Source organism: Martes martes (assembly GCF_963455335.1).
Source record: "Martes martes genome assembly, chromosome: 3".
Classification (NCBI taxonomy): Eukaryota; Metazoa; Chordata; class Mammalia; order Carnivora; family Mustelidae; genus Martes; species Martes martes.
Window position 1 is genome coordinate 131,725,211 of NC_137890.1, and position 24,672 is coordinate 131,749,882.

The 24,672-nt window shown below is 39.4% G+C and overlaps 1 protein-coding gene across 1 annotated transcript in view; it reads right to left on the reverse strand.

Annotated features, from left to right (window-relative positions):
- The window catches only part of CERS6 (ceramide synthase 6), a 308,042-nt gene that overhangs the window by 133,204 nt on the left and 150,166 nt on the right, over positions 1 to 24,672 (reverse strand). Inside the window, exon 4 of the mRNA XM_080798654.1 lies at positions 7,976 to 8,033. Within this exon, the coding sequence (XP_080654780.1) occupies positions 7,976 to 8,033 (58 nt within the window). The remainder of the gene's footprint in view (positions 1 to 7,975; positions 8,034 to 24,672) is intronic.

Consider the following 24,672-nt stretch of genomic DNA (forward strand, 5'->3'; position numbering starts at 1 on the left):
TGAGTCACAGTCTACGAACATACATATGGTTATCATTCTGCATCACCATGTTTCTTTCTAAACAGGTCATACCAGCTTGCCATAATTATTGACTCTTTCAAGTTCTTCACTGTATTATGGCATATGAATTCTAAAAATGTTATATGAGTCCACATCGCTGATTTTAGAGATGTAGCGATTAAGTCCCAGAGAGGTTGAGTCACTTCCTCAGACGGTAAAACTGATAAATGGCAGAGTTCAACCTCAAATCCAGGTCTTCTGACTACTTCTTCTGGGTCCTCACTGTATCACATTCTCCTCGGCTTCCCACTGGCTTCAGAATGTTCTCCCCAGTTAGAATGCCAGCCACAAGTCAAAAGAGAAGGACAAATGACAGGTATGAGGGAAATCAGAAAATATTCAAGAAGGTACATGTGGGTAGAAGGGAAAAAGGAAGATGCACAAGAATCATGGAAGGACCATATCCCAAGGCCATTCCAGATCATTTCCATCCCAGAAAGTGCATTTACCTATTTGTGAGCATCAAAGCAAGGCCACGACAAAGGATCCTACCTGGCTAGAAAGTGGCAGCAACACATTTAAAAGTTCCATGTCAAAAAAAAATTTTTTTTAATTTAAAATTTAAAAATTAAAAAAAAAGAAGTTTCATTACAGGAGGAGTTAGGCATTCACAGCCTCCAACAGAAGCCACTTCTCAGTCAGTAATAATGAGTGTTATGTCTTATACTTTCAAAGTACTTCATGGTTTCCACAGCAATCCTACACGAAAAGCTGAGGAAGTCAGGACAGGCATCATTTTCTCGTTTTACAGATGAGAAAAATGAGGTATCAGAGAGCAGTGGTGCAATGAAGCACAACTGGCAGGGCCAAAACTACCACTTCAATCTTGATTTCTCTCTCAATATTCTCCCACAGTGATGTGACTTTTATTTCCTAATAAGGTGAACTTACAAATTAAAATAAGTATACTTGAGGGGCACCTGGGTGGCTCAGTGGGTTAAAGCCTCTGCCTTCAGCTCAGGTCATGATCTCAGGGTCCTGGGATCGAGCCCCGCATCTGGCTCTCTGCTCAGCAGGGAGTCTTCTTGTCTCTTTCTCTCTACCTGCCTCTCTGCCTACTTGTGATCTCTATCTGTTAAACAAATAAATAAAATCTTTAAAAAAAATAAATTAAAAAAAATTTTTTTAATTAAAAAAATAAGTATACTTCAATTGCTAGATTTTTAGAACTTGTTTTCTAAGTATTATTCTTGTTGTTGCTGTTTTAACAGGCTCAGAAATTCTAAAGACCACATATCTGGCTTCTATTTTTGCCACAGGCAAGTCAATTCATCCTTCTGAAATTGTTTTCTTCTTTTGTGAAATGAGAAACTTGAGATGGTTGATCCTCAGGGTCTAGTCCCAATGTTCATATTCTATGTCATCTGCAATTCTTACAAAATTATCTGATGGGGCCATTAGGTGAAAGTTAAAACTTAGGTAAAACTCTGAAAGTCGAACCTCCTTCAACAAGGGACATACTCCAAGCAATTTCAAAATGTTTTAAATGACACAAAGAACACAATTTAAAATGGGCACATATTCTAATAGCTAGACAAATTCTATTTTCACTGTCAAGACAGGTAGAATGATAATTCTGCTGTTTTGATTTTAGAAAGAGTCCAAGCTAACCAATAAGCAGGAGTATACCTTGAAGTATGATACCATGGCAACACTTTGTGGTCTTGTTGAAGTTGGAAAAGCACGCTAAATGAATAATGAAACTATGAATAATGAAACAAATGAATAATGAACTATGCCTTCATTCTGAGCAGACTAAGACAGGCTAAGAGAATGGGCAAAGTGCTCATTTGGCCAACATACTAGTTTTCAATGATGGCTTTTCACCCCCTAGTTAGTCATGAAGCCAACAGAATATGTGACAACTTGCATATTTTTTTAAAAGTAATTAATTACAGAGAGTTGTCAGAGTACATCAGAGAATGCAGCACCACAGGAAGGCTGGGCTACATATTAAGATACTGCCTCTCCCCTCCAGAGCTGGTACTCAGCAGACTCCAATCCAGCGGGCTCTTTGGAGCTGGTGCCTTGTGGAGCTGAGCTTCTAAGAAGCTCTATAGAGGGAGGCTAGAAGACCACGAGAGGAAGATGGGATCTGCTTCCTGGTCTGGCCACCACTTCTCCACCGCCCTCCTCCCCTGCACCTCCAGCGATGCATGTGCACTCCAGCAGCGGCACAGTTCATGCCAGTGGCCCAAGCAGCTTGCAGTTTTTCCTTGTTCCCCAGGCAGCCTCACTGCAGTCCTCCCGATTCCAGCTGGTCAACGTTCCGGCTTTGATGTCTAGCTCCAAGCTTCCAGGTTCTGATAACTCCACCCACTTCCCATGAGTCCCTGGTGCTCAGAGAGGTAGCTTCTTCCTGCTGTTACTATCTCCATGGTACCTCCAGGGCACTGCTCATCCAAGAATGTACAGAGAGTGCCAGTCCTTGTAATGTCTGTTACTCTTTCACCAGAATGTAAATTAACTACATCACTTAGCACACACTGTTTAGTTTAGCTGACTTTTTCTTCACAGATAGATTTTCTCAAAAAAGAAGTAGTGAGTTGATTTACATTCAGGTCAAGCTCCTTATCTCATTGCAGACTGGTAGGAAATAGGCGTCAGATCAATTACTTGAGAGTAACACAGTCTTAGTGGTTCTTCCAGTTAATGTTCCTTTATATTACGGTCATTCCTAAAAATAAGTCCAGTGATTTTTGTCTTATATAATGGGACCCTGACTGACATAGAAGTTAGGTAAGGTAATATTTGAGTAACATGTATTTAACTATATACATGCATGTGTACAAAATGGATTGATATAAAATGTACCATAAGATCAGAAAGTTAGATATACATTAACCTAACAAATAGATTGTAAGAAAAAATTATTTACCTAAATTCCAGTTGCACACATTATCTACCTTGCCTTCCTAGGACACTATATTTTAAACAAATAAAGAAACTCAAAGAAAAATATTCAAAGAACTCCATCCAACACAAACTTCCATTTATAAAAGAGAAAAAAAGGTAACACCAAACGAGAGATACTCTGTATTTTAAGGCTTGAATGTGGTTTCTTTCAGGGTTTAGAAAATGTGTTAATTTGTATGAGTACATTGTGTGATATGATTTCAGAGTACCTAAACGAATTCTTGGTTTTCTTTTGAAAAGCCATTTTCTCTGCCAATCATATTTATGGGCAGAATTGCTTGTGTCTGGCAATTATGGGAACAGACTATTGAAATGGGCCTATCTTCCAACTATTTAAATATTTCCTGCTGGGGTGCCTGGGTGGCTCAGTGGGTTAAAGCCTCTGCCTTCAGCTCAGGTCATGATCTCAGGGTCCTGGGATCGAGCCCCTCATCGGGCTCTCTGCTCAGCAGGGAGCCTGCTTCCCCCTCTTCCTCTGCCTGCCTCTCTGCCTACTTGTGATCTCTCTCTGTGTCAAATAAATAAATAAAAATCTTTTAAATAAATAAATAACTATTTCCTACTAATCTGGCAATCACTTTACCTAATAGTTCACTGACCTGTCTGTAAGGTCAATGCCTTCTAGAGTTTGTTTCATGACCAAAGGTAGTGCTATCTATAAAGGGGGTTCTAGGCTAAGAAAGCAGAAAACCTGTAACATAGAATATGTGCATGCCTGAGCATTATCAATCACTATAAAATAGGAGGCTCCTTCTTCTATTTGTCATCATGAAATTACAGAAAACATTTTATTGATTTCATATAAATGAACACACACATACTTTACAGGGTGTTTAGAAATTTTGAAAATACAGGACCAATTATTTCATTTTTTATTATAGAGCTAGTCGTATGTGATGATAGAGTTTAGCTCCTAAACTGGGTCATTTTGAGCACAAGGGAGAGGCAACTGCCTAGGACCTTAAGATAGCTTGTATGGTCACCCAACTTATGCAAGAAGTCAGCCTCCAAAGATGCATTTACATCTCAACTGCAAGAAATATGACATAAAAGAGATTAAATAGACACATGTTAATTAAAATGAAAAAAAAAAGTATGATAAATAGTACTCTATGCTTCCAGATATCTTGCATGTAAATATATAACTACTATGTCACATGGAGTCTTATTCCTTGATATATCCTTTGACACTGCTCTAGAATAGCTAGAATATCTGTAAATATAAAGCACCCATGGCAATCATGAGATTGTGCCTCTTGGATCTCGGACTGCTGGGTGTCTAAGTGGCCAGGGCCACAGCTGCACTTGCATGAAGGCCACAGGCTGCCTGCAGCCAATGACGGAGCACAAGAGGAATACCGAAGTAGGGCCATTTCTAAGAAACACGGTTCTCCTCTGATGGAGACTGTGGCTCTGGGACTCTCCAAGTGAACTTTCTTTAGAAAGGCATGGTGGCTTAGAGCTTCAGCCAACCTTTTTTCCTTCTCTCTCTCCCACACTGGGGATCAGTCTTACACTGGGGTCCGTAGGCTCTTCCAGCTTCCCCTAATACCCTCCCCATTTTCATTCATAAGCATTTCCCTCAATCAACTTCTTACACATTTAATCTCTTCTTGGTATCTCCCTCTCATAGGACCCAGAAGAAGCACAGATGTTTCTTGACATAAATCTAGTTTATACGTATTCTAAATACAAAGAATATTTTAAAACTGAAGGCACTTGAATCAGTCACATTTACACACTGAAACTCTACTATGATGTGGCAAACCCAGAGAAATATGCATATTCTCCCTATAGGATTAAGCCAGTTCAAATTGGAAAAGTTAATAGCATTTAATAAAACTTCAGTGTTCAGGGGCGCCTGAGTGGCTCAGTGGGTTGAGCCTCTGCCTTTGGCTCAGGTCATGATCCCAGGGTCCTGGGATCGAGCCCTGCTCAGGCTCTCTGCTCAGCAGGGAGCCTGCTTCCTCCTCTCTCTCTCTCTGCCTGCCTCTCTGCCTACTTGTGATCTCTGTCTATCAAATAAATAAATAAAATCTTAAAAACAAAAAACAAACAAAAAAAAAAAACCTTCAGTGTTCAGCCTGAATGTATTTCAACATGTCAGAGAAAACCAAAGCTATTCTCACACTAGAGATTGATACCGCCTAGCGTCATCTATAAAAGGAGGTGTTCAGATGATATGTATGACAACTTTCGTGTCTAAAATTCTATGGTTTCCTAAAATTATTTTTTAATAAATTTGTTTTCATTTTTTAACATTCTCTCTCTATTGTTGTGGGTGCATGGTACTTTGCATTTGGTAAACATCTCTTTAACTGAATCTTTAACAGAATTTCAGGGTAGAAAGGTAGTTCAAGAGTGACTTAATCCACCCTAGAAGAGATGCATCAGGTTCATTTGACCTAAAGGCAGAAAAAAACTGACCAGTGCAAGGTGCTCAGGCATTTTTCTAATAGCTCGTGTAAGAATCAACATTTTTAACGTTGAGTAAGAAGCAGCTGTGGCCTCTCACCTCTTAAAACTGGTTCATTGCCCTATTTTATTGAAAACACTTTAGAGTGTTGTGAAAATCTGAATTACCTTGTTTTGATTCATTCTGATGTTGTTAATATACATTTTTTCGTCTTAGGTTAGACGGGCAAACACACTGTCCATTCCAAGAAAGTTAACAGAAAATGTATTTTAAATATCCATTAAAGTAGCTATTTAAGGTTCTATAAATGGTAACAATGACCACATGAGGTCAAGTTAGCTAACTTAACCAAAGAAGGAAGTCATTTGGAAATCATGCTGAAGTTAGGACAAGCTGGTAGAGTAGAGAAAGTATTGGATTAAGAGATAGCCGTGCATGTTTCATTTCAGATTCAGCTTTTAATAAACTAACTGTGTGACCTCTGAAATGCTACCTATCCTGTCAGGATTTCTGCTTCCCCAGCTGTGAAATAAGAGGATTGGACAAGATGGCTTAAGAAGTTCTCACAGCTGTTTCAGTCCCATGGATACTATGTGTACTTTTCTGTCACACATGATGACTAACATGAAAGTACAGACTCAACCAAAACTGAGAGCTTCTTACTATTAGAGGAAGAAACCCCAAACGCAAATAATCTGACAAGAGAAAAACATCTAGTTCTCTTGTCATTTTTTTAGCATTTGTTGTAACTAGATACAGTATGAAAGGGAATCAGGATAGGGGTGCCTGGGTGGCTTAGTTGGTCAAACATTCCACTCTTGATTTCGGCTCAGGTCATGATCTCAAGGTCATGAGATCGAGCCCCACGTTGGGCTATGCACTCAGCTCAGAGTCTGCTTGAGATTCTCTCTCTGTACCTCCCACTTCTCACTCTCTCTCTCAAATAAAGTCAAAAAAAAAAAAAAGAAAGAAAGAAAGAAAAAAGAAAAGAAAAGCAACTTCCAAGCAAACATTCCACTGACAGACCCTCTTACTGCCTTCTACAGAGCCACTGAGGACTGGAGGATAAAAGCTATTCTTGTTCCCCTCAGTCTGTTGGACAGAAGCAGAGCTAAGTGTCAAAGTGTTTCCTGTTCTGATGACAGATGGCCAGGCTTGCTGTAGAAAGGCTAAAAGAGACTGTATCCCACAGAAGGGCAAAAAAAGTGCTCCCAGCTCTCACCATCTCTCTTTGCTTTCCATCAAAGCCCTTCACCCACAGAACCCAACATGAATTCCAAAGCTGGACCTCAGTTAGCAACTCGCCATTCCCATGAAACACAACTTTCCCTTGTCAGCTGAAATTCCATCCCAAGCTATTTCCTTTTCCAAGGTAGTGACGTTGTGAGCACAGGAGCCCTAAGTCATTCTTTCCATTTTCTCTCCACATAAGTGAATTTTAAAACCAGAACAGTAGGGTTCCAAACGAGGCAGTTTCCACCACATTTATGTACCCCGGTTGAGAATTTGTTCATACTCAGCCTACAGAATGGGGTTCATTCTTTTAAATCTACTCAAAGGGCCTCTGGGCTAGGTAGCCCTATTAAGTGAAAGATAAATATAGTTACTAAAGGAAAAGACAACAAGTAAAAAGAATAATCCCTTTAGGGAAATATAACATTGGGAAACAACCACTATTTATAATAGAATTTGCCACAGGCAGATAATATCTTATAACTCAGACTTTAAAACTAAAAACTCATTTGCAAATTTTCACATCAATATTTACATGAAAATTTACTAGTAAGACATGACACTTGGCGCAATGCCTTACTTTGGAAAAAATTCTCTACTACAGATAAAATGGATTTCACTTTAAAGCTTAATACTATAAACTTTTTTCAAAATAATTTCCAAGCTTCTGTGCCAATCAGTATTATTACTATGTGCATGACTAAGAGAAGCTCAGTCTTCTTAAGACTTGAATTTAAGCAGCCTAACTCGTTAGCAGAAGCATTCAGCATTGAAGTAACCAAGAAAAAGGTTATAGCAGCCTTGAAGAATTACTTTCATAGATAAAGGTGCCTCAGCATATGTAGGACTAGCACAGGACCAGGAGGTGAAACACAGTCTATGAAAGGAACTCCATTTTCCACCAGCAGCTGGTGTTGCCTAGTTAATAGCTATGCAAGACACTAAAACATAATTTTTGTTGCTGAAGATTATAATGATAACACACATTGCAACAACTGATTTTTCTCAATTGTGTGACATGGAAATTTTCAACCTCTTTCAACGCATCACATGGATTTTATAAGGCTCCTAATGCCAGAAATAATAAATAACAACTACAATGGTCAGAGGACATGCAACATCTTTCATGGGCAAAATAAATTATTTTCAAAGATATTTTTGGTATATGCCTAAAAGAATATTTACTATAAAGGATAAACTACAAATATTTTTATAAGCCAAAGAAAAATGCACAAATGTTCTTAGGACGCCTGTTATGATTATTTAAAATACTACTATGTCACACACAAAAAACGAGATATAGGCTTACAGTTATGTAACAATTATATAAAGTAACTTGGCAGATCCTACCTTTTTTAGGAACCGGACTCCATAGGTAAATACATAAAGGGAAAATGAAAATCTCCACCTGTAGAAGTTTAAAAAAACATTCTATGACATTCAGTTTATATATTTCACAGCATAGTATTCTGCAACACGTGAGTGAAAGTCCATTAAATCCCCTCCCCCCAACTGCTCCAACCAGGGATTAAGTTTAATGGGCAATTACTGTGTTAGCTGAACACATCCACACTCATATGGATGCCTTATTGCAAAATCTTAAATATCAATAATTCATAACAAATTTTCTTCCAGTTACTGTATTTGCCCTGTATTGCCCTGTTCATCTCTCTCCAACATATGCATCTCCTCTTGTTAATCACTCATGGGAATACAGTTCAACAATACAAAGGTACATAAGACTGTTTTGAATTCCTTGTCTAATTCAGATATTAAGTAAACAGCTTGACTTAACTGAAGTTCATACTTGTTTTAAAAACAAAAGCCTTAGTACTGTTAAATCAGGTAAGATTTTTTTCCTTCATCTTTTAACAAATACTTATCAACATCTTCGTGGATGTTGCTAAAGGAACCCACTTGGAATCTAAGTCATCCACCCAATACACGACCGCTAATGACAGCCTTACACCACCCCAAACTGTGTATCTAGCTGTTAGTTAGACTTTCATTTTTTTAGTGAGGGAAACCATTTTTGGTTCTCTTTCAATTTTAAATGATTCAATGTGTAAGCCTTAAAATATAAGACTTTCTGTAGACAGTGGTGATGTTAGCAGGGGAGAAAAAAAAAGTTGAAGCCCTACTTTTTACCCTCTACAAAGATGAACCACACTTACATGTAAGATCTAAATCTGAAAAGTGAAACTAAAAAGCTAACAAAGGAAATTGGTGGAAGAGATCTTTGCAATTTGGGGATAGGCAAAAACTTCCAAATAAGACCTTTAGGACCTCAACTTAGGAAGAAAATTCATGCATTTGATATCAAAATTAAAGATTTTGTAAAGTGGTCCGCATAGAAAATAAACAGACGATAGATTAGGAAATGTTTTTTAACAATATCAAAAATTATGGGGACAATGTAAAACATTGAATATGAGTCTTAAATTAGATATCAGTATTATATAAATGTTAAATTTATTGAGTGGGGGAACTGTATTACAGTCTATGTAGGAGAATGTTCTTGTTTTTAGGGGATTTACAGTGAAATATTTAGTGTGAGGTACCTGAAAATTTAAAATTATGTACATAAGACTTTGTGTAAATATAAAGACTTTATATAAATTATATATTATATGTATGTATGGTTTACCCTAGTACTCAACACCCAGTATTATTTCTTATATTTTCTGACTGTGAATAGCTATGCCTTTGAAAGCTGGCTAAGTTTCACTCATTAGCATTTCTGAGGTTGTGCTGTTAGTAGTTCTATGGCTTACAAGTTATAAAGGAACACAACAAGGGACTAGTCAACCTCAATCAGTCAGGAGGTAAATTGTTTCATGTGTTTGCAAGCCATGTAAAAATTTCAAATAAGGTAAAAAAAAGAGGGGGTGGAGAGGGAAGGGAGGAAGAGGTGATTTTAGGAGAGGACTCAAATTTCATACAAAATATTCTGGGAAAAAATGACAGCTTCTGCAGGTAAGGGGAAAAGAATAATGGTAAGGGGCCTCTGAGAGCTGAGTTAGACCCTACAGCAGACACAAGTGTCCCTCAGAGTTTCAATCCTAGGCTGGCTGACCTTTCAAACATCTTGGAATTCAAACCAGAACTAACATTTAGAGAAGAGCTTTGAACTTCAGGGTTGAAAATCTTCAACTAATAATTCATAAGACCTGAATTCAGGAAGAAATAATAAAAACGGATGGAAGCAGTAAAATAAGTGAATGAAAACTTGCAAATGATACAGAAAAGCCCTCTTGTAGGTAAAGGTGGTTCACTTACTATAGTATCAAAGTCAAGGACTTAATTTTAACCATTTCTCCATTACTGATTTTTGGTGGTTGTGGATGGGAGTGCTTGTATGTTTCTTTCTGTCTGGATATATAAATTCTAGATCAGAAGTGAAGACCAGGAACTGTAAGTGACAACAACAGGGTCCCACGCTTGGTTTTAATGTTTTGCTGGCACTATCTTGAAATTCTTCATAACTGCTGAACAAGAGACCCCACATTTTATTTTGCACTAGGCACTACAACTATGTAGTCGGTTTTGGTTCAGGCACACAGAATCTCCAAACTTTGGGCAAATCTATTATTCCTTGACCTCAGTTTCACCTCTTTAATGAGAGAGTGGGTTTATATTACACTCTTTTGATAATACAACCTAAGGATTTGATGGCACAAGTAATCTCCACTTGTCTCCAGTCTCTTCCACTTCCCAATGTATTAAATCAACCTACTTCATGCATATACGGGTCACTTTTCTGGCCTCTGAAGGCAACCGAACTTGCAACTCCCATATTAAATGATTTATAACAGCTGTTTCAGCTCTAAAACTCTTCTGTTAGTAGGCAGTGATCAGGCAATTTTTATGTATAATAAAAACTTTATGGAAGTCATTGGAATTCCTATAATCACTTAATGTACCTGCATTTTATTTCCTCACTAAATTGACCCAGTTTTCAGAAGATCTAGGTTCTAACACAGGACACCAATGCTTCCATCATTTGAATAACAATTTGTGATGAATATTTACAAGGCAGAGTTTATTTCTACAAAATACCTGCAGGAAGCAAAATTTTCAAGCATTCTGCTACATGCATAATAACTTTTTTTTATTTGTGTAGTTTCATATAAATTACAGTTTTAAATGATGTCTAGCTACAGCCTCCTGATGGATAGCCTCCCCCAACCTCCCACTAAAATACCTATAAAACAAGAGGTAAATAAAGGTGCACACAACCACAAAAAGTGTGTGTGTGTGTGTGCAGAGAGAGAGAGAGAGAGAAAGATCTATATATATCTATATGCCTATACAGATATATCTATCTCTCTCTTTCTATATATACACACACACACACACACACACACACATACAGATAGATATATAGAGAGAGATATATATAGCCTTCAACCTATAGCAGGAATCAGAGAATTTTACAGCAGAAAACAAACAATAAAATTAGATTTTTAAAATGATGTAATTCAGGGCAGAGAAAAACAAGCTATGAATCCTGAGGGAAGTAGAAAAATCTTAGCTTATCTCCCTTTCTCTGCTTTCTACCATCCCGGATACAAATGCAACAATCTGTATGGTCAGAAACCTCCTCTCCGCTATGAGGCTTTTTGGGGCAGGAGGAGAGTCCCCCACCCTATCGGTTAGTGACTGCTACTTTTAAAAGGTAAGTGGGAATAAAGGGAAATATGTAGCATCCCGGGGTTTCAGCTGCAGAAAGGCAGATGTAGAGACAAGATGATCTGTGATGGTATTTATTCTGGGGGTTAGCATCGTTTAATAATCCCTACAGAGAGTATGAAAAACAAGGCATTAGCCATTGCTGCTTTATACAAAACTCTTCTAGACCACAGAAAATAGGCCAGGGCCTGCAAACATGAACTGCTACAAGGTCTGAGATCTGAAAGAAGACTTTTAATAGCAAACAAAAGGATGGCAGAGAGGGGGTGGGGCCCAGGGCAATCCCCGCACCCTCTCTGTGAGCGGGTCTCGGTGGATATTGCCAAATTCAGGAATAAAAGTAAGAGCTAAATGTCAACATAGGTCTACCAAGAAGTAGTGCATAAATACGGAAAGAAGAAAGAGCATGCTGGAGAGTCAAAGAAAGACCTGTCTCCTAAAAACAACTCCCTAGAGGAACCAGATGTAATTTTTAGAAAAGTATTTGGCATTGATAATACGATACAAGAAGACACGTCCCTTAAAGACCAAAGTAGAAAGCCATAATCAATAAATGACTACCGGGTATGATAAAAAGAGAATCGAAGTGAAATAAAGATCCAGTACAAAGATTCTAAAACGAAGGGACAGAATATTACCCACATGGGGGGAGAGAGAAAAATGGAGATGTGTACTATGCAAAATCAAATCATTGATGTAGAAGACAAACAGCCCCATATGACCAGAGAAAGGAACCAATAGATGAAAGAAGACTAGATCTGAAGGACCAGAAAAATCAAGTCTAATTATAGTTGTTTCTGAGAAAACACGACGGCAGAACTGAAATAGAATAATCAAAGACTGTATAAAAAAAACAAAATCTGAATGGAAAAAAGAGGACTAAATTGTATTTCAAATTATATCAAGTCAAAGCCATATTCTGACAGAAGTTTTGAATCCTTGGGTTAAAAAAAAAAAATTCTTTAGTACCAGGCATAAAAGCAAAAACAAGTCAACACAAAATCAAATGAAAATAAGTTACCATCAAGGAAATAAGTGTCCAATTGGACTTAAATTTGTCCCCTGTATTACTATCCTACAAAAGAAAGAAAAGACTTAGTCAGAGATAGCCACTGCCAGCCAAACTGCCTTTCAGTTGTGAAGGAAGAGGAAAAGCAGTCTCACACAGACCAAGGCTCTGAAAATACCATACTTACTAACCTCTACTAAAATATTACTTAGCTTAATTCCAACCCATCAAGATACAAATAAAAATTAAGGATTCAAAAAGCCTAATTTTGGAATAAAACAACTGGGGTTAGCAACATAAATAATTGCCCTAAATTTCATGGGCAAATTAAATGCTATTGCCCTTCGGGGACAATGTAATTCATATAAAATATTTAACAATAACCAGGGGATGAATCCTTAGATTATAAGGATTTTCATTTAGAAAGCAGGGATGAAGAAGGGAAGCATTAGACTTATTCATACAGAGAAATTTCAAAAGACACTGTTGTTACGGTAATAATGGAAATATAGTTAAAGAAGGTTTTCTTAAAAACCTAACGCCTGGTTAAAGATGGTAAAAATAAATGACCTCTGTGCCTTGCATGAAGGTAGCACTGAACAGGCAGAAGAGGCATTTTGTGAAGCATCAGTTCCCAAGGCCACAGGAAACAGGAGCGAGAACCACCACCCCCTCTTTTGGGGGACTGGAAAGCAGAAAGTAAGTGTCAGCCTGGTTAGCAGAACCAAAAAGCTGGATGCTCAGTTGTCAGTGGACAATGCTCAGAAGCACCCCAGGATGCCAGAAAGACTCCCTCAGAGGAGACTCAGCAAGGCAGCAACCTCTACTGGAAACAGAAACCTAGGGATTAGGTTGCCCAAGGCAGAGTTGCTACATTGTTGCTAAGTGGCAAAACCCGGACACCAGCAGCGACTCTAAAGCCCCCTCTCCAATTCCACAGAATTACAGTGCACTTCTTTTGCCTAGAGAAGTCAATGTGTTCCGCTACATTTGTTTGGACATGGAAACCTTTTATATCCATCAAACCCGAAAATTAGAATGGAAAGCTAGTAAAAATGACCACCCACTGAGTCTGGTTTATTGTCCTTAGACAACAAGGCTGAAAGGGCTCTTTGTTAAAATCAAGACGATTAAAATGTGCCATGAAAGTAGGGAGAGTTGACCTCTTGTGTCTTCCTGCCAGGGGTCACGAACGGCACCAGGATCCTCAGCTGTAGGAGGACGAAGCAGGGAAAACACCCAGAGCAGCCTCAGTGCTCAACTCAGCACACCGGCCTAGGCAGAGCAAGGCAGGCAGACGCCGCCATTTTGCTTTCAACAATCACGGCGTACTTCCTATTCCGGGAGCTCTTCCGAGCACTTTACAGATGGGAAGTCATTTAGTGAAACTATTCTAAACACCAAAGTAGGTACTATAATCATCATGCCCACTCTCCCTTTCTTTGGCTGAAGGAAACAAGTACCAAATGGCTTACGAAAGTGCTGAAGGTCACACAGCTAGTAAAGGAGATAGCCAAGCCTGGAAACTAGGCGGGCTGGTTCCAGCATCCTAGCTCTTACCCATTATGGGATGCTACCTCTTCCTGAACTGAATACTCTTGAACACTGAAGACCGTGTATTCAGCGAAAATCATATCTTTAATTCAAGGGACGTTAATGGACACCACATAATGAGGAGTCTCTCTCTCCTGATGAGAAATTGGGTGCCTACAAAACTGGAGACAGGGAAGGACTGCACTGGTGCTTTTATTCAATACCAGCGCAGCTAAAATAATACAGAGCTTGTCAGCTAACGTCAACAGTAATTACCCGGGGGCCATTCTCCATTTTAGCCAATCATCCTCTCTACCTGCTGAAATACTATTCCTCCTTCAGGATTTACGTCAAATGCTAGTTAGTCTATGAATCTACCTTTTCCGAATGCTGCAACACTGAAAGCACGATAAGCCTCTCTCCGATGGTGTGTTCTTTACCTCTCTACCTCATCTTTGATCACAGCCACAAACCTCTGACTTGCTTGTGAGTTCCAAGTAGGTAAAAACGGAGCCTTATTGATCTTTGTATTCCTGAAAGCAAACATTGTGTTTTGCAAAGAACAGCTTCTAAACTGACATCTGAATTTTTATTAAAGGTATAGGTACTCCCTTTATGTATTTTAAAGTTTATTTTAACCAAAGTAGTTCATAATCTAATAATGTTATCAGCTATTTCTAGGAACTGTGCAAAAATATAAATAAGAAAGGGGGAAGACATGCCAAATACTGCTAATGCAATTTTTAAAAAGATTTTATTTATTTATTTGACACAGAGAAAGAGCACAAGCAGGGGGAGCTGTAGGCAGAGGGAGAGGGAGAAGCAGGCTCTGCACTGAGCAGGGAGCCCAATGTGGGGCTTGATCCCAAGAGCCCGGGATCATGACCTGAGCTGAAGACAGCCGCTTAACCGACTGAACCACCCAGGCACTCCTGCTAATGTAATTTTAAAAATTATCAACATAGTAGTAATTTGGAATCAAAGAGAGTCAACACTGAAATAATGTACATGAAAAATATGAAAATATTGTTGTTGAGTACAAAACTAAGGCACAGAGTACAAAAATTTAGCATATAGTATGGAATTCATTATTTTTGAGACATTTCTCATTTTAGCTGTTCCATCATCTAAACTATCACAAACAAGGATTAACTCATTTCTTTTTTTTTTTTTTTTTTATTTGACAGAGAGAGATCACAAGTATGCAGAGAGGCAGGCAGAGAGATAGAGAGAGGGAAGCAGGCTCCCTGCTGAGCAGAGAGCCTGATGCGGGACTCGATCCCAGGACCCTGGGATCATGACCCCAGCCTAAGGCAGAGGCTTAACCCACTGAGCCACCCAGGCGCCCAGATTAACTCATTTCTTATCAAATACATGAAGAGAAGTACAGCTTCTATTGTTCCTTCCATAAAATTTAAGATTTAATATAAATCATGCCACCATATCTTGTAAATTATTACAAATAAAGTAAAATTATGATAAATGAGCAGGATATATTTTGAAATACATTAGTGTAGATTTTATTATAGTGATACTTTAAAATACATAAACCCACCCTTTCACCTCAAAGTACAAAGTAGATTAAATTCCTGTTTCTCTACTAAAAACTCAGAGCTGATGACATTCCTAAGATATGGACAAAGCTACAACCTAAACATATTTGTATTTTATCACTTCTTCAGTCAAGTACAACTGGACTTCTAAAACCCTTCCAAGGGGTTTCTGTATTATATCTGACATGTTCACCTGCACAAAGTTTTGAAGTGAAGTAATTGTGGTTTCAAGCTCAACAGCAAGTCATCCTTACAAGGTGAACTGTCTTTCTACTTAACGAGGTTTTCTTTGAGGATCACCTATCTACTTTTAAAAAATGACAAGAGCAGGCATTTCTTGAACACTTACTTTATGCGTGGTACCATCGTTACAAGTTTTGTATGTGGTATCTCATTTACATTTTATGAGAACCATACGGGCAGATGCCACTGCCGTTTCCATCTTGCAGATAAAAGGAGAGGGGACTTAGGTAACTTGCCTAAGAACACAGGTAGCAGGTGGTGAATTTGGTATCTGAATCCAGGCAGGCTCATGCCAGAGACCATGCTTCTCACTACTAAATCTCTTTACTTTAATACAAAATTAAAATAAAACTTATTTTTGTATTATGAGCAACTTTCCTCCACAGCTCACTCTCTCTCAGCACATGAACACAAAACCTGTGGAATTACTCTGACAGCTGCCCACCTCCATTTCAGCTCTTCTTCTATGCTAAGGCAAGAGGGCAAGTAAGACTCACTCTGTTGTCTCCTTCTTTCCCTGCGTATATAAAGCGCGCCCTCCAAGTGCAATGACTTAGTCAGAATCCTGGTCAGAGTTGGTGCTGAGAACATGTGCTGCTTACCCTAAGTGGGAAAACAGTTCACCAAAGCCAAGTGTTTGCTCTTGCCGGTATTTCATTATAACATCAACATATTTCTGTGCACACAAATCAGGGGTATCCATCCCCCATTTTTTATTTCCTCGTAACTGGGGTTGTTCTTTTTTTTTTTTTTTTTTTTTTTTTTAAGATTTTATTTGACAGAGAGAGATCAGAAGTAGGCAGAGCAGCAGGGAGAGAGAGAAGGGGGGAAGCAGGCTCCCCGCGGAGCAGAGAGCCCGATGCGGGACTCGATCTCAGGACCCTGAGATCATGACCTGAGCCGAAGGCAGAGGCTTTAACCCACTGAGCCATCCAGGCGCCCCTGGGGTTGTTCTTAACAACGAGACAGTCCATCCATACCCTTGTTCTACAGATGAGAACACTGGGTCCAGACAACTGTGCCACTCCCCTACATTCTCAGTAACTTGGTGAAAGAAAACGTGTGTCCCTGTTTTTCACACTAGGTCTCCGTCTATATCTTGTGGCCCTCTGGCCTTAACGTCAAGACTGGAAATGGATGACCACATCCTAAGTTCCAGAAAATACTCAGCGGATACCTGACACACAGCCTATTCTCTGAGGAGGCAGAATGATGTTCAGTAGTGTATAAATAAAGACTTTTGGAAATTAAACCAACACCTAACTTTTTTACAAAGCCACCTACAGATTTCAGAACTCTGGGTGACTGGTGGTTTGGCTGGATTTTTGGTTTGTAGAACAAAGTAAGGCCTTTTAATTAATTGGCAATTATAGGTCTAACAAAGCCCTCAGACATCAATGACTCATGTTAATGATGCAGATACAGACCTATTTTTCTCTTGCTCCACAGGCTTTTAGCCAAAGTGCCTCCATCCAAGGATTAGTTTTATTTTTCTTCACCTTCAGGATACAGTATGTGAAAGTGGGTGAGGGATTGACCTAAGACTTAGTTAACTGATAGGTTTCATCTGAGATTTTTTTTTTTTTTAAGCTGTAACATGACCTTTAGGTCAGTATTCTCCTTTCAAGCTGTCACTGGGATACTAACTTTATTACCTGCATACAATAGAGATGTTCATTAACTAGGGAAAAAAGTAAATTGACTGTAGTTTGGAAAATGTCCCATGTATCTTAAAGAACGAAATAAAGGGAAGATGAAAATTGCCATTTTTTGGAAACTCTGAGATATAATCTAAATTCCCAAATAGCTTTCAAAACTTTCATTAGTTTAGGATTCCAATGAAATACCCTAGTTAGGAGAAAAGATGTTATTTGTCCCATGGACTGATCACACAGACTTGAGTTTTAGCCTCAAAGCAAACATTTCCTGAAATTATTGCTACTTCCATCAATAATTTACTGTCATTCCAAATGGTTTTCCTCATTTGCTGAAGGCTCAGCTGTTTCTGTTTGAGAAGCAACAGACTTAGCAATGCGAAGTCACTGAGATTCGAAGTAAGTCAAACCTACTCACTTTTCATTCTCAGGTCAAATGTGGACTTAATTTGAGTAGAATAGTCTTCACTAAATCCAGTCGGTTAAGCATCTGCCTTTGGCTCAGGTCATGATCTGGGGGTCCTGGAGTCAAAGCCCACACATCAGGCTCCCTACTCAGCAGGGAGTCTGCTTCTCCCGCTCTCTCTGCCCCTCCTCCTGCTTGTGCTCTCTCTCTCTCAAGGGAAAAAAAAAAGAAAAAAATATATATATATGTATATATTTATATATGTGTGTGTGTTTATATACATATATATGTATATATTCCTATACATACGCACACATACACATATATGCATGCCATAAAAATAAAGGAGGGAATAAAAACACCAAATTCAAGTTAGAGATGCTCTCTGGAGGGTGGAGAACAAAGAGGGGCGTCCAGGGAACTTCAGCTGCTTCTGTAATATTTTAATTCGTTAAAACAGGATTAGAGAGAGCAGAGTGGGTCCTTGTTATATCAGTCTCTGTATTTTAAAATAGTTCATTAGAAAAAAGATAGTGTGAATAAGAACTAGGTTCAGTAAAAACATGAAATGACTGTCTTTCCCTTCTCCCACACCTGGAAACCATGAAGGACTTGCTCTTCATGTCATTGCCCCAAGCAAGCGGCCTTTCCTCGGCATCATAATTAATTATACTCTTTTCTTGTCATTACATTTGTACTTTTAGGGCCAAAGTGCCATTGGAAATATCATTTGCATTTTATACTTAGTTCTAAGTCTACTGTGTTCAGTTTCTTGGGTTTAACTACTTTCATCAGGATGTTTTTTTCTTATGCTTTGTTCATAAGCTCTACTTAGCGGTTAAATTACGTTGATTCTTTCTTCAATTTGTACTGGTGTCTATCCTTTTCTCTCCGGATTGACTTCTCTTGTCAAACACCTGGCAAGTTAGAATTCGGTGTCACTAGCATTTGTCCCTCATCAACACCAGTGCCAGTCCCCCACAAGCTGCACAAAAAACACCTGCCAAAAATCAGGGTCTCCAAATTACACTTCTGTTAGGTCATTCACTCTTCCCATAAAATCTCTCCTTGCTCCCAGAATTCCGTTGAATATAGACTCAACTTAAAATTGTGAGCTTGAAGTCCATTTGCACTCAAATGTGAATGGCCATGATTTGCGGAAATCAGAAAAAAGATAAATACACATTTTCCAACAAATACTTGTCTAGGATAAAGATCAAAAAAAGGAATAAAACCAAGATTGCTCCACTGTTGCTAAAAATAAACTCAGTCGATATGACTTTGGAGCATGCACTTGCAAACGTCATGCTTCTTAAGCATGTGGTTGAAGCAAAACAGCCAAATATTTATCATCATCTAAGAGTCAAACTCATGTTATGTATTCCTTGAACATCAAGTGCTTTCATAGTCTCTGTATGTGTGTGTGTGTGTGTGTGTGTGTGTGTGTGTTTTAATATGAAAGCAGACTGAAGACAAAGAGCTATTTGTTCAGCACTGATGCTGGGATTGTACAAGAAAGCAGAAAACAGGAACTAATGCTACTGAAGTTTTCAAAATGTATGTACTTTTGAGTTTAAGAAGAAAACGAGTGTGACCTTTGCTACCCCCCTGTTTGGTGTCAGTTTCAGGCTCTAATACACGTCTCATAACTGGATGTGGGGCTGAGCAGATCCGATTCAGGAATACCAGTGGGGCCCCTCCGCTTATGCCTGAATCCTGCCTGTGACTCTAGTATAAAATGGCTTTGGTCTCCTCATCTGAAATTGGGGAGTAAAATATCTATTTATCAGAGTTGCTAGCATTCAGTGGGAAGGGGAAAAAAAGATTAAACAGAGAGAGACGGACAGGAATGGAGCCTGTTGCTGGCTGGGCTCATTCGTAATTTATTTGCCCTGACATACCAGTCTCCCCATGCAAACATTTAAAAGCACATCTTACCTCCTGGATCTTTTCCTTTTTTTCTTCTTAATCTTTTTTTCTGCCTATGCCCACCCCACCTCTCATCCCTCAACTCCTTTAGCCTATTCACTGCCACATTCTCCTCCTGGACTTTTAAATTGTGAAGAGTATGTATTTCTGCATATAGATATAGACGTTGATGTATGTGTATATGTGTAAACACACATGCACACATGTATATTATGTAAATATATGTCTATGTGTATATACATACAGGTCTATGTATGTGTATACATATGTACGAATAAAAGTTAAATCCATGAACGTCAAGGATCCTCCAGCCAGAAACAAATACAGACTTCTGACCTATTATCTTCTACCTGGAAAGGAGGATGTTCTTGCTCATTCCTCTCTTACAGAAAAAGACATAATCGGATTAACAATCTGTCATCACTGAGGTTTTTCCCAAAAAAGTCAGTCACCCGCACTCCTGCATAGGAGAATAAGCCGTTTCACGGAACTGAGCCCAGTTAACACGCACAGTGAGATTCTTGGCTGACTGGCTGATGCCATCCAAGTTGTGTGCTGACTGAAAGAGTAAGGAGTGGGCCACACACCAGCTATAGTCACATGGCAGCACCCTGTGTAATAAATAAGTAGGACCTTCTTCTCCCTGTGAGCATGGAATGAGGGGAGAGTGAGCTGCCCACTTTTGAAGCACCAGCATAATCTCTCCTACCAGCTGCGATTACACAGTATTCCACACTAACGGCAAAGCTATTCTTAGGAGCAAGAAACAAGAGACCATGGGACAAGCATGAGATTGCCCCAAAGGAAACACTGTAATCACACCCAGATACCTCAGGGTGATCTTGGACAACCTGAACACTCTCTTCTGAGGAAGTAAGGAGACATTTAAGGTGTCTTTGACCTCTGAAGCTTTGAAGTCTACGTCTTCTACTTTGATCCTACAGCCTTTGACAAAACTGGCCATTTTGTTTTGCTTAATCCTTGCTGCTCTGCTCTTTCACCCTTTTCTCCCACCTCTCTGCCTCCCCTGCCTCCGGGTCCAGACTGCCTGTGCTCCTCTCTGATGTCAGGGACACCCTGGCTTCCATCCTCAGCCCCTTTCACTCCAGACGCTCCCTGGAACTGAACTCACCCATTCCCCCTCTGCTGTGCAGTCGCTACATCTAACCAGCTTCATGACTCCAGACACCCAAAAGGCAGAACACTCCACCAACACAGGCACCACAGACTCAAACTTCAAAATCAAACGTGTGTTATCTTTATTCCAGAAATCCAATCTGTTGCTACCTTCCATCTCTGCCAAGGACATTATTATCCTCTCAGCATCCTATCCTTCATGCCTCCTTCTCCTCAACCACTATATCCCATCAGTCATCCAATCTCAAAGTTCGAACTTGGAAATATTCCTTTCATTTATTCCCTTCGCTTCACCCCTACTCCCCACCCTCCCCAAGGATCTGCCCCAGTGCAACACATCTAGTTTTCTTTCTCTTGGGGTGGGCTAGACTTCACTGAATTCCACAGACAGACATTTAAGCCAAGGTGTCAACTGATTAATTTAATCATGAGAAAGAGAATAGTCATACCGTCCAGAATATTTCTTTTGTTATGCATGACAGCTTCTCTTCCGATAGGCAAATCTACAAAGAATTCCAGAGTATAATCAGCAGACCGGTTATAATACACAGAAACAGAACAAGAGAAGTTGATGATCTTAAAACGGCCTGAGGCACTTTCACTGAAAGCGAGTCTTTCCAGAAGCCAATACTCTTTCCCTCTCAGTGCTGTACCATACTCAGCCAATCTGCATCTCAGAATGTCCTCTACAACAGGGAAATCATGTCTCTGTGGCCCTATCCTTCCCTTAGCTGAGAGAAGCTAATCAAATATTGCCCTGATCAAGCCTGGGATCACCTCTTTAGGGTGACCCGAACAAATTTCATTCCTGATCCACGGTACGTGAACTCTACCTTTTTGTTTGTTTGATTTAATCTTAACCCTAATTTTGGAAATAACGAAGACACAGTTGTCTCTATGTATTGCCTATAAATATTACATCTCCCAGGGATCAAGGCTGCCTTTCATCTCATGAATAGCCCATTCACATTCATGCCTCAGTACCTCGTCTCCTACCCTTCTCCTCTCCTGGGACGGACTGCTCTTCCTCTTTACCCGACTGAACTTACCGTGACCTTTCTGAGGTTTTCTCCGGTCTCCACCTACACAGGCAGAAGTGTTTGTCTCTGTAATATACTGCTCTAATATTAAAGAATACATATGCTAGTTATCTTTTAAGTGACCAACAACCAGATGGATTTTCAGCTCTGAGAGAAAGCTCTGTGTCTTAGATCTACTCAGGAGTAGTACGAGGGAGGCTGGGTTCACATGGCCGGGGCTGAAATTCTGTATCCCTAGTTCCATACAGCCTGTGTGACCCTGGGCACTCCCTTAACCTCTGTAACCTCATCAATAAAAAGGAAGACAATAACCCCTACTTCAAAGGGTAGGGGTGGGGTTTAAAATGAGGTGATCCTTGTAATGTATACAAAATAGCCTTTCAACACATACACATAGCACGTGTCCCATAACACAACCACTAGGCTGAGTTATATACAAAGTTCTATACACCATTACTAGGTGTATATAGCAGGCATATGAAAGGCAACCAATAAATGATTTCTCAATGAAGTGTTAGGATTACCTGCAGGGGCCAGTGCCCATGGCGAGGCAGACTACTAAATCACAGTATGACTCTAGGAGACGTTCCATAGTACATTTGAAGAAAATAAAGGTGTAGAGGAGGCCCTGATTCTACTCCAGTGTTTGAGCAGCAGGTCCTGTAAATGAGAGACTCTTTGTTGCTTCTTTATTAAATGTATGTGTCAGGATTTGGCTGACTTCTTATTTTTCCCTTGTTTGCAGTTTTAAAGTTATTTAATATTTAATGTTACAAAACCACTTGAGATTGCTACTACACTAAATCTGCACATTGTACAAGCGGCTCTGAAAATGTTAGGAGTAAAATTTAGGAGAGCTGGGAAGTGGAAAGTACAGCAGTGAATTTCCATGGCAATGTGGTGTTATAAATAAGATAGGATACGCAGAGAAATCGACCACTGAAGATGTACAGATGAACAAAATGAGTTTATGTTTATTCATGGACTCCTAAGTTCCTTTGTACGCATATATTTTATAGCCACAAAGTAAATATCCAAACTTCAGGGTCATCATCTGAGATCTTTAAACCCAAAGGCTCTAAACAAGATCTTCAAGCTTAATCCTGTGGGGACCAGGTAAGTCAAGCAAATAAGGAAAAAGAAAGTCAGGCTTAGCTCTGAGTATGAGGATGAATGGCTGCTGGTGCTCAGTTTCTTGGCAATGGGACAGATGGGGCCAAGGGCTATGGCAATTTCAATACCCCATTGAAATAAGAGCCAGTCAAATGTCAAGAAAAAATGCAAACTCAAGTATTGCCAGGTTTTTCCCATTTTTCAGAGAAAGATGGCCATCTGATATTTGAGATGCTTTTTATGAAATCTGTTTTCTTTTAGCACTGGCAATTAACTCAATTAAAAATAAAACACCACACAGACCAAATAAAATACATCTTGCTAGCTGGATGTCACTTGAGGTTACTGGTTCACTTCCTATGCTCTAAGTGCTTTACTTTTATATGTGGCAGAGATGGGTGGGAGATTTTAGTCTCCCATTATTCTCTAAACCATATGAATCTGCTATGATAGAATTCTCTGCTTTCTTGACACATGGAATTCTCTTGGGTAAAATTTCATCCTCATTTTCTAATGGTCTAATGAACTCTTGCTTGGTTCTTGAAAAATTCCCACCCAGCAAAAATGGAGAGAATTCAAATCAAAGAAATTCGACTTGATGCCAACAAACAGATACCCTTTCATTAAGAACAATATATTGAAGACTGACTAAACTTCAGGTCATATTACAAGATGCTGGGACTATAAATACAAGTAAGTCATGGCTGACAATCCACAAAGGAGTTTCTTGATGGAGCTATAGAAGCAAACCTAAGGAAGCATTACCTAATCTAAGGAGTCATTCACATCCTCTGTCCATACTCCCAGTCTGTGACAATATCTGAATAGTAACCTTTATCTCTGGGTCACTGTGCCCACGTGTCACTAAGGAAACATGCCTGGAGAATGGATCCTTTCCATGGCAGATCTGGAATTCTTGTTAAGATGGGGATGGCATCGGGGCACCTGGGTGGCTCAGTGGGTTAAAGCCTCTGCCTTCGGCTAAGGTGGTGATCCCAGGGTCCTGGGATCGAGCCCCACATCGGGATCTCTGCTCAGGGGGGAGCCTGCTTCCCTCTCTCTCTCTGCCTGCCTCTCTACCTACTTGTGATCTCTGTCAAATAAATAAAATCTTAAAAAAAAAAAAAAAAAAAGATGGGGATGGCATCACACCCTGTCCCTTCTCTGGGTGGGCTGGGGTGAGAGAGTCATGGGATACAGCAGAAGACTATACAGAATATAAATTTAAGAGAAAGCTCCATTGGGCCCAGTAGTATACCCAATCTAACACGGAGGAGGGAGAAACGCACATGGCATCACTTGCTCAACACAAGGGGAAAGGGGGCTGCCATTCAGAGTCTGGAGTTCCCTGTGCTTTGTTAGTGGGATACCAGAGTCAGAGCTCACGGAAATAATTCAGTATGGCAGGCCTATGTCGGAATCTTTTTGAAATGAACATGACTTGGGGCTAAAGTACTCCTGACATAACCAAACCCTTATCAGAAAGAACTATAGTCTTATTATTTCTCTTTCCTTTTTAAATAAAAAAGGTTAAGTAAAGGTATATTGATGTTCACACTTTGGAAAACAAGAGGGAATGATCATCACAAAAATATTTATCACACTGTCAAAATTTTGATCATAAACGTGTTTTTTATTATGTTCAGTTAATCACTGTGTAGTACATAATTAGTTTGTGAGGTAGTGGTCAGTGATTCCTTAGTTACGTATAACACCCAGGGCTCATCATAAACGTTT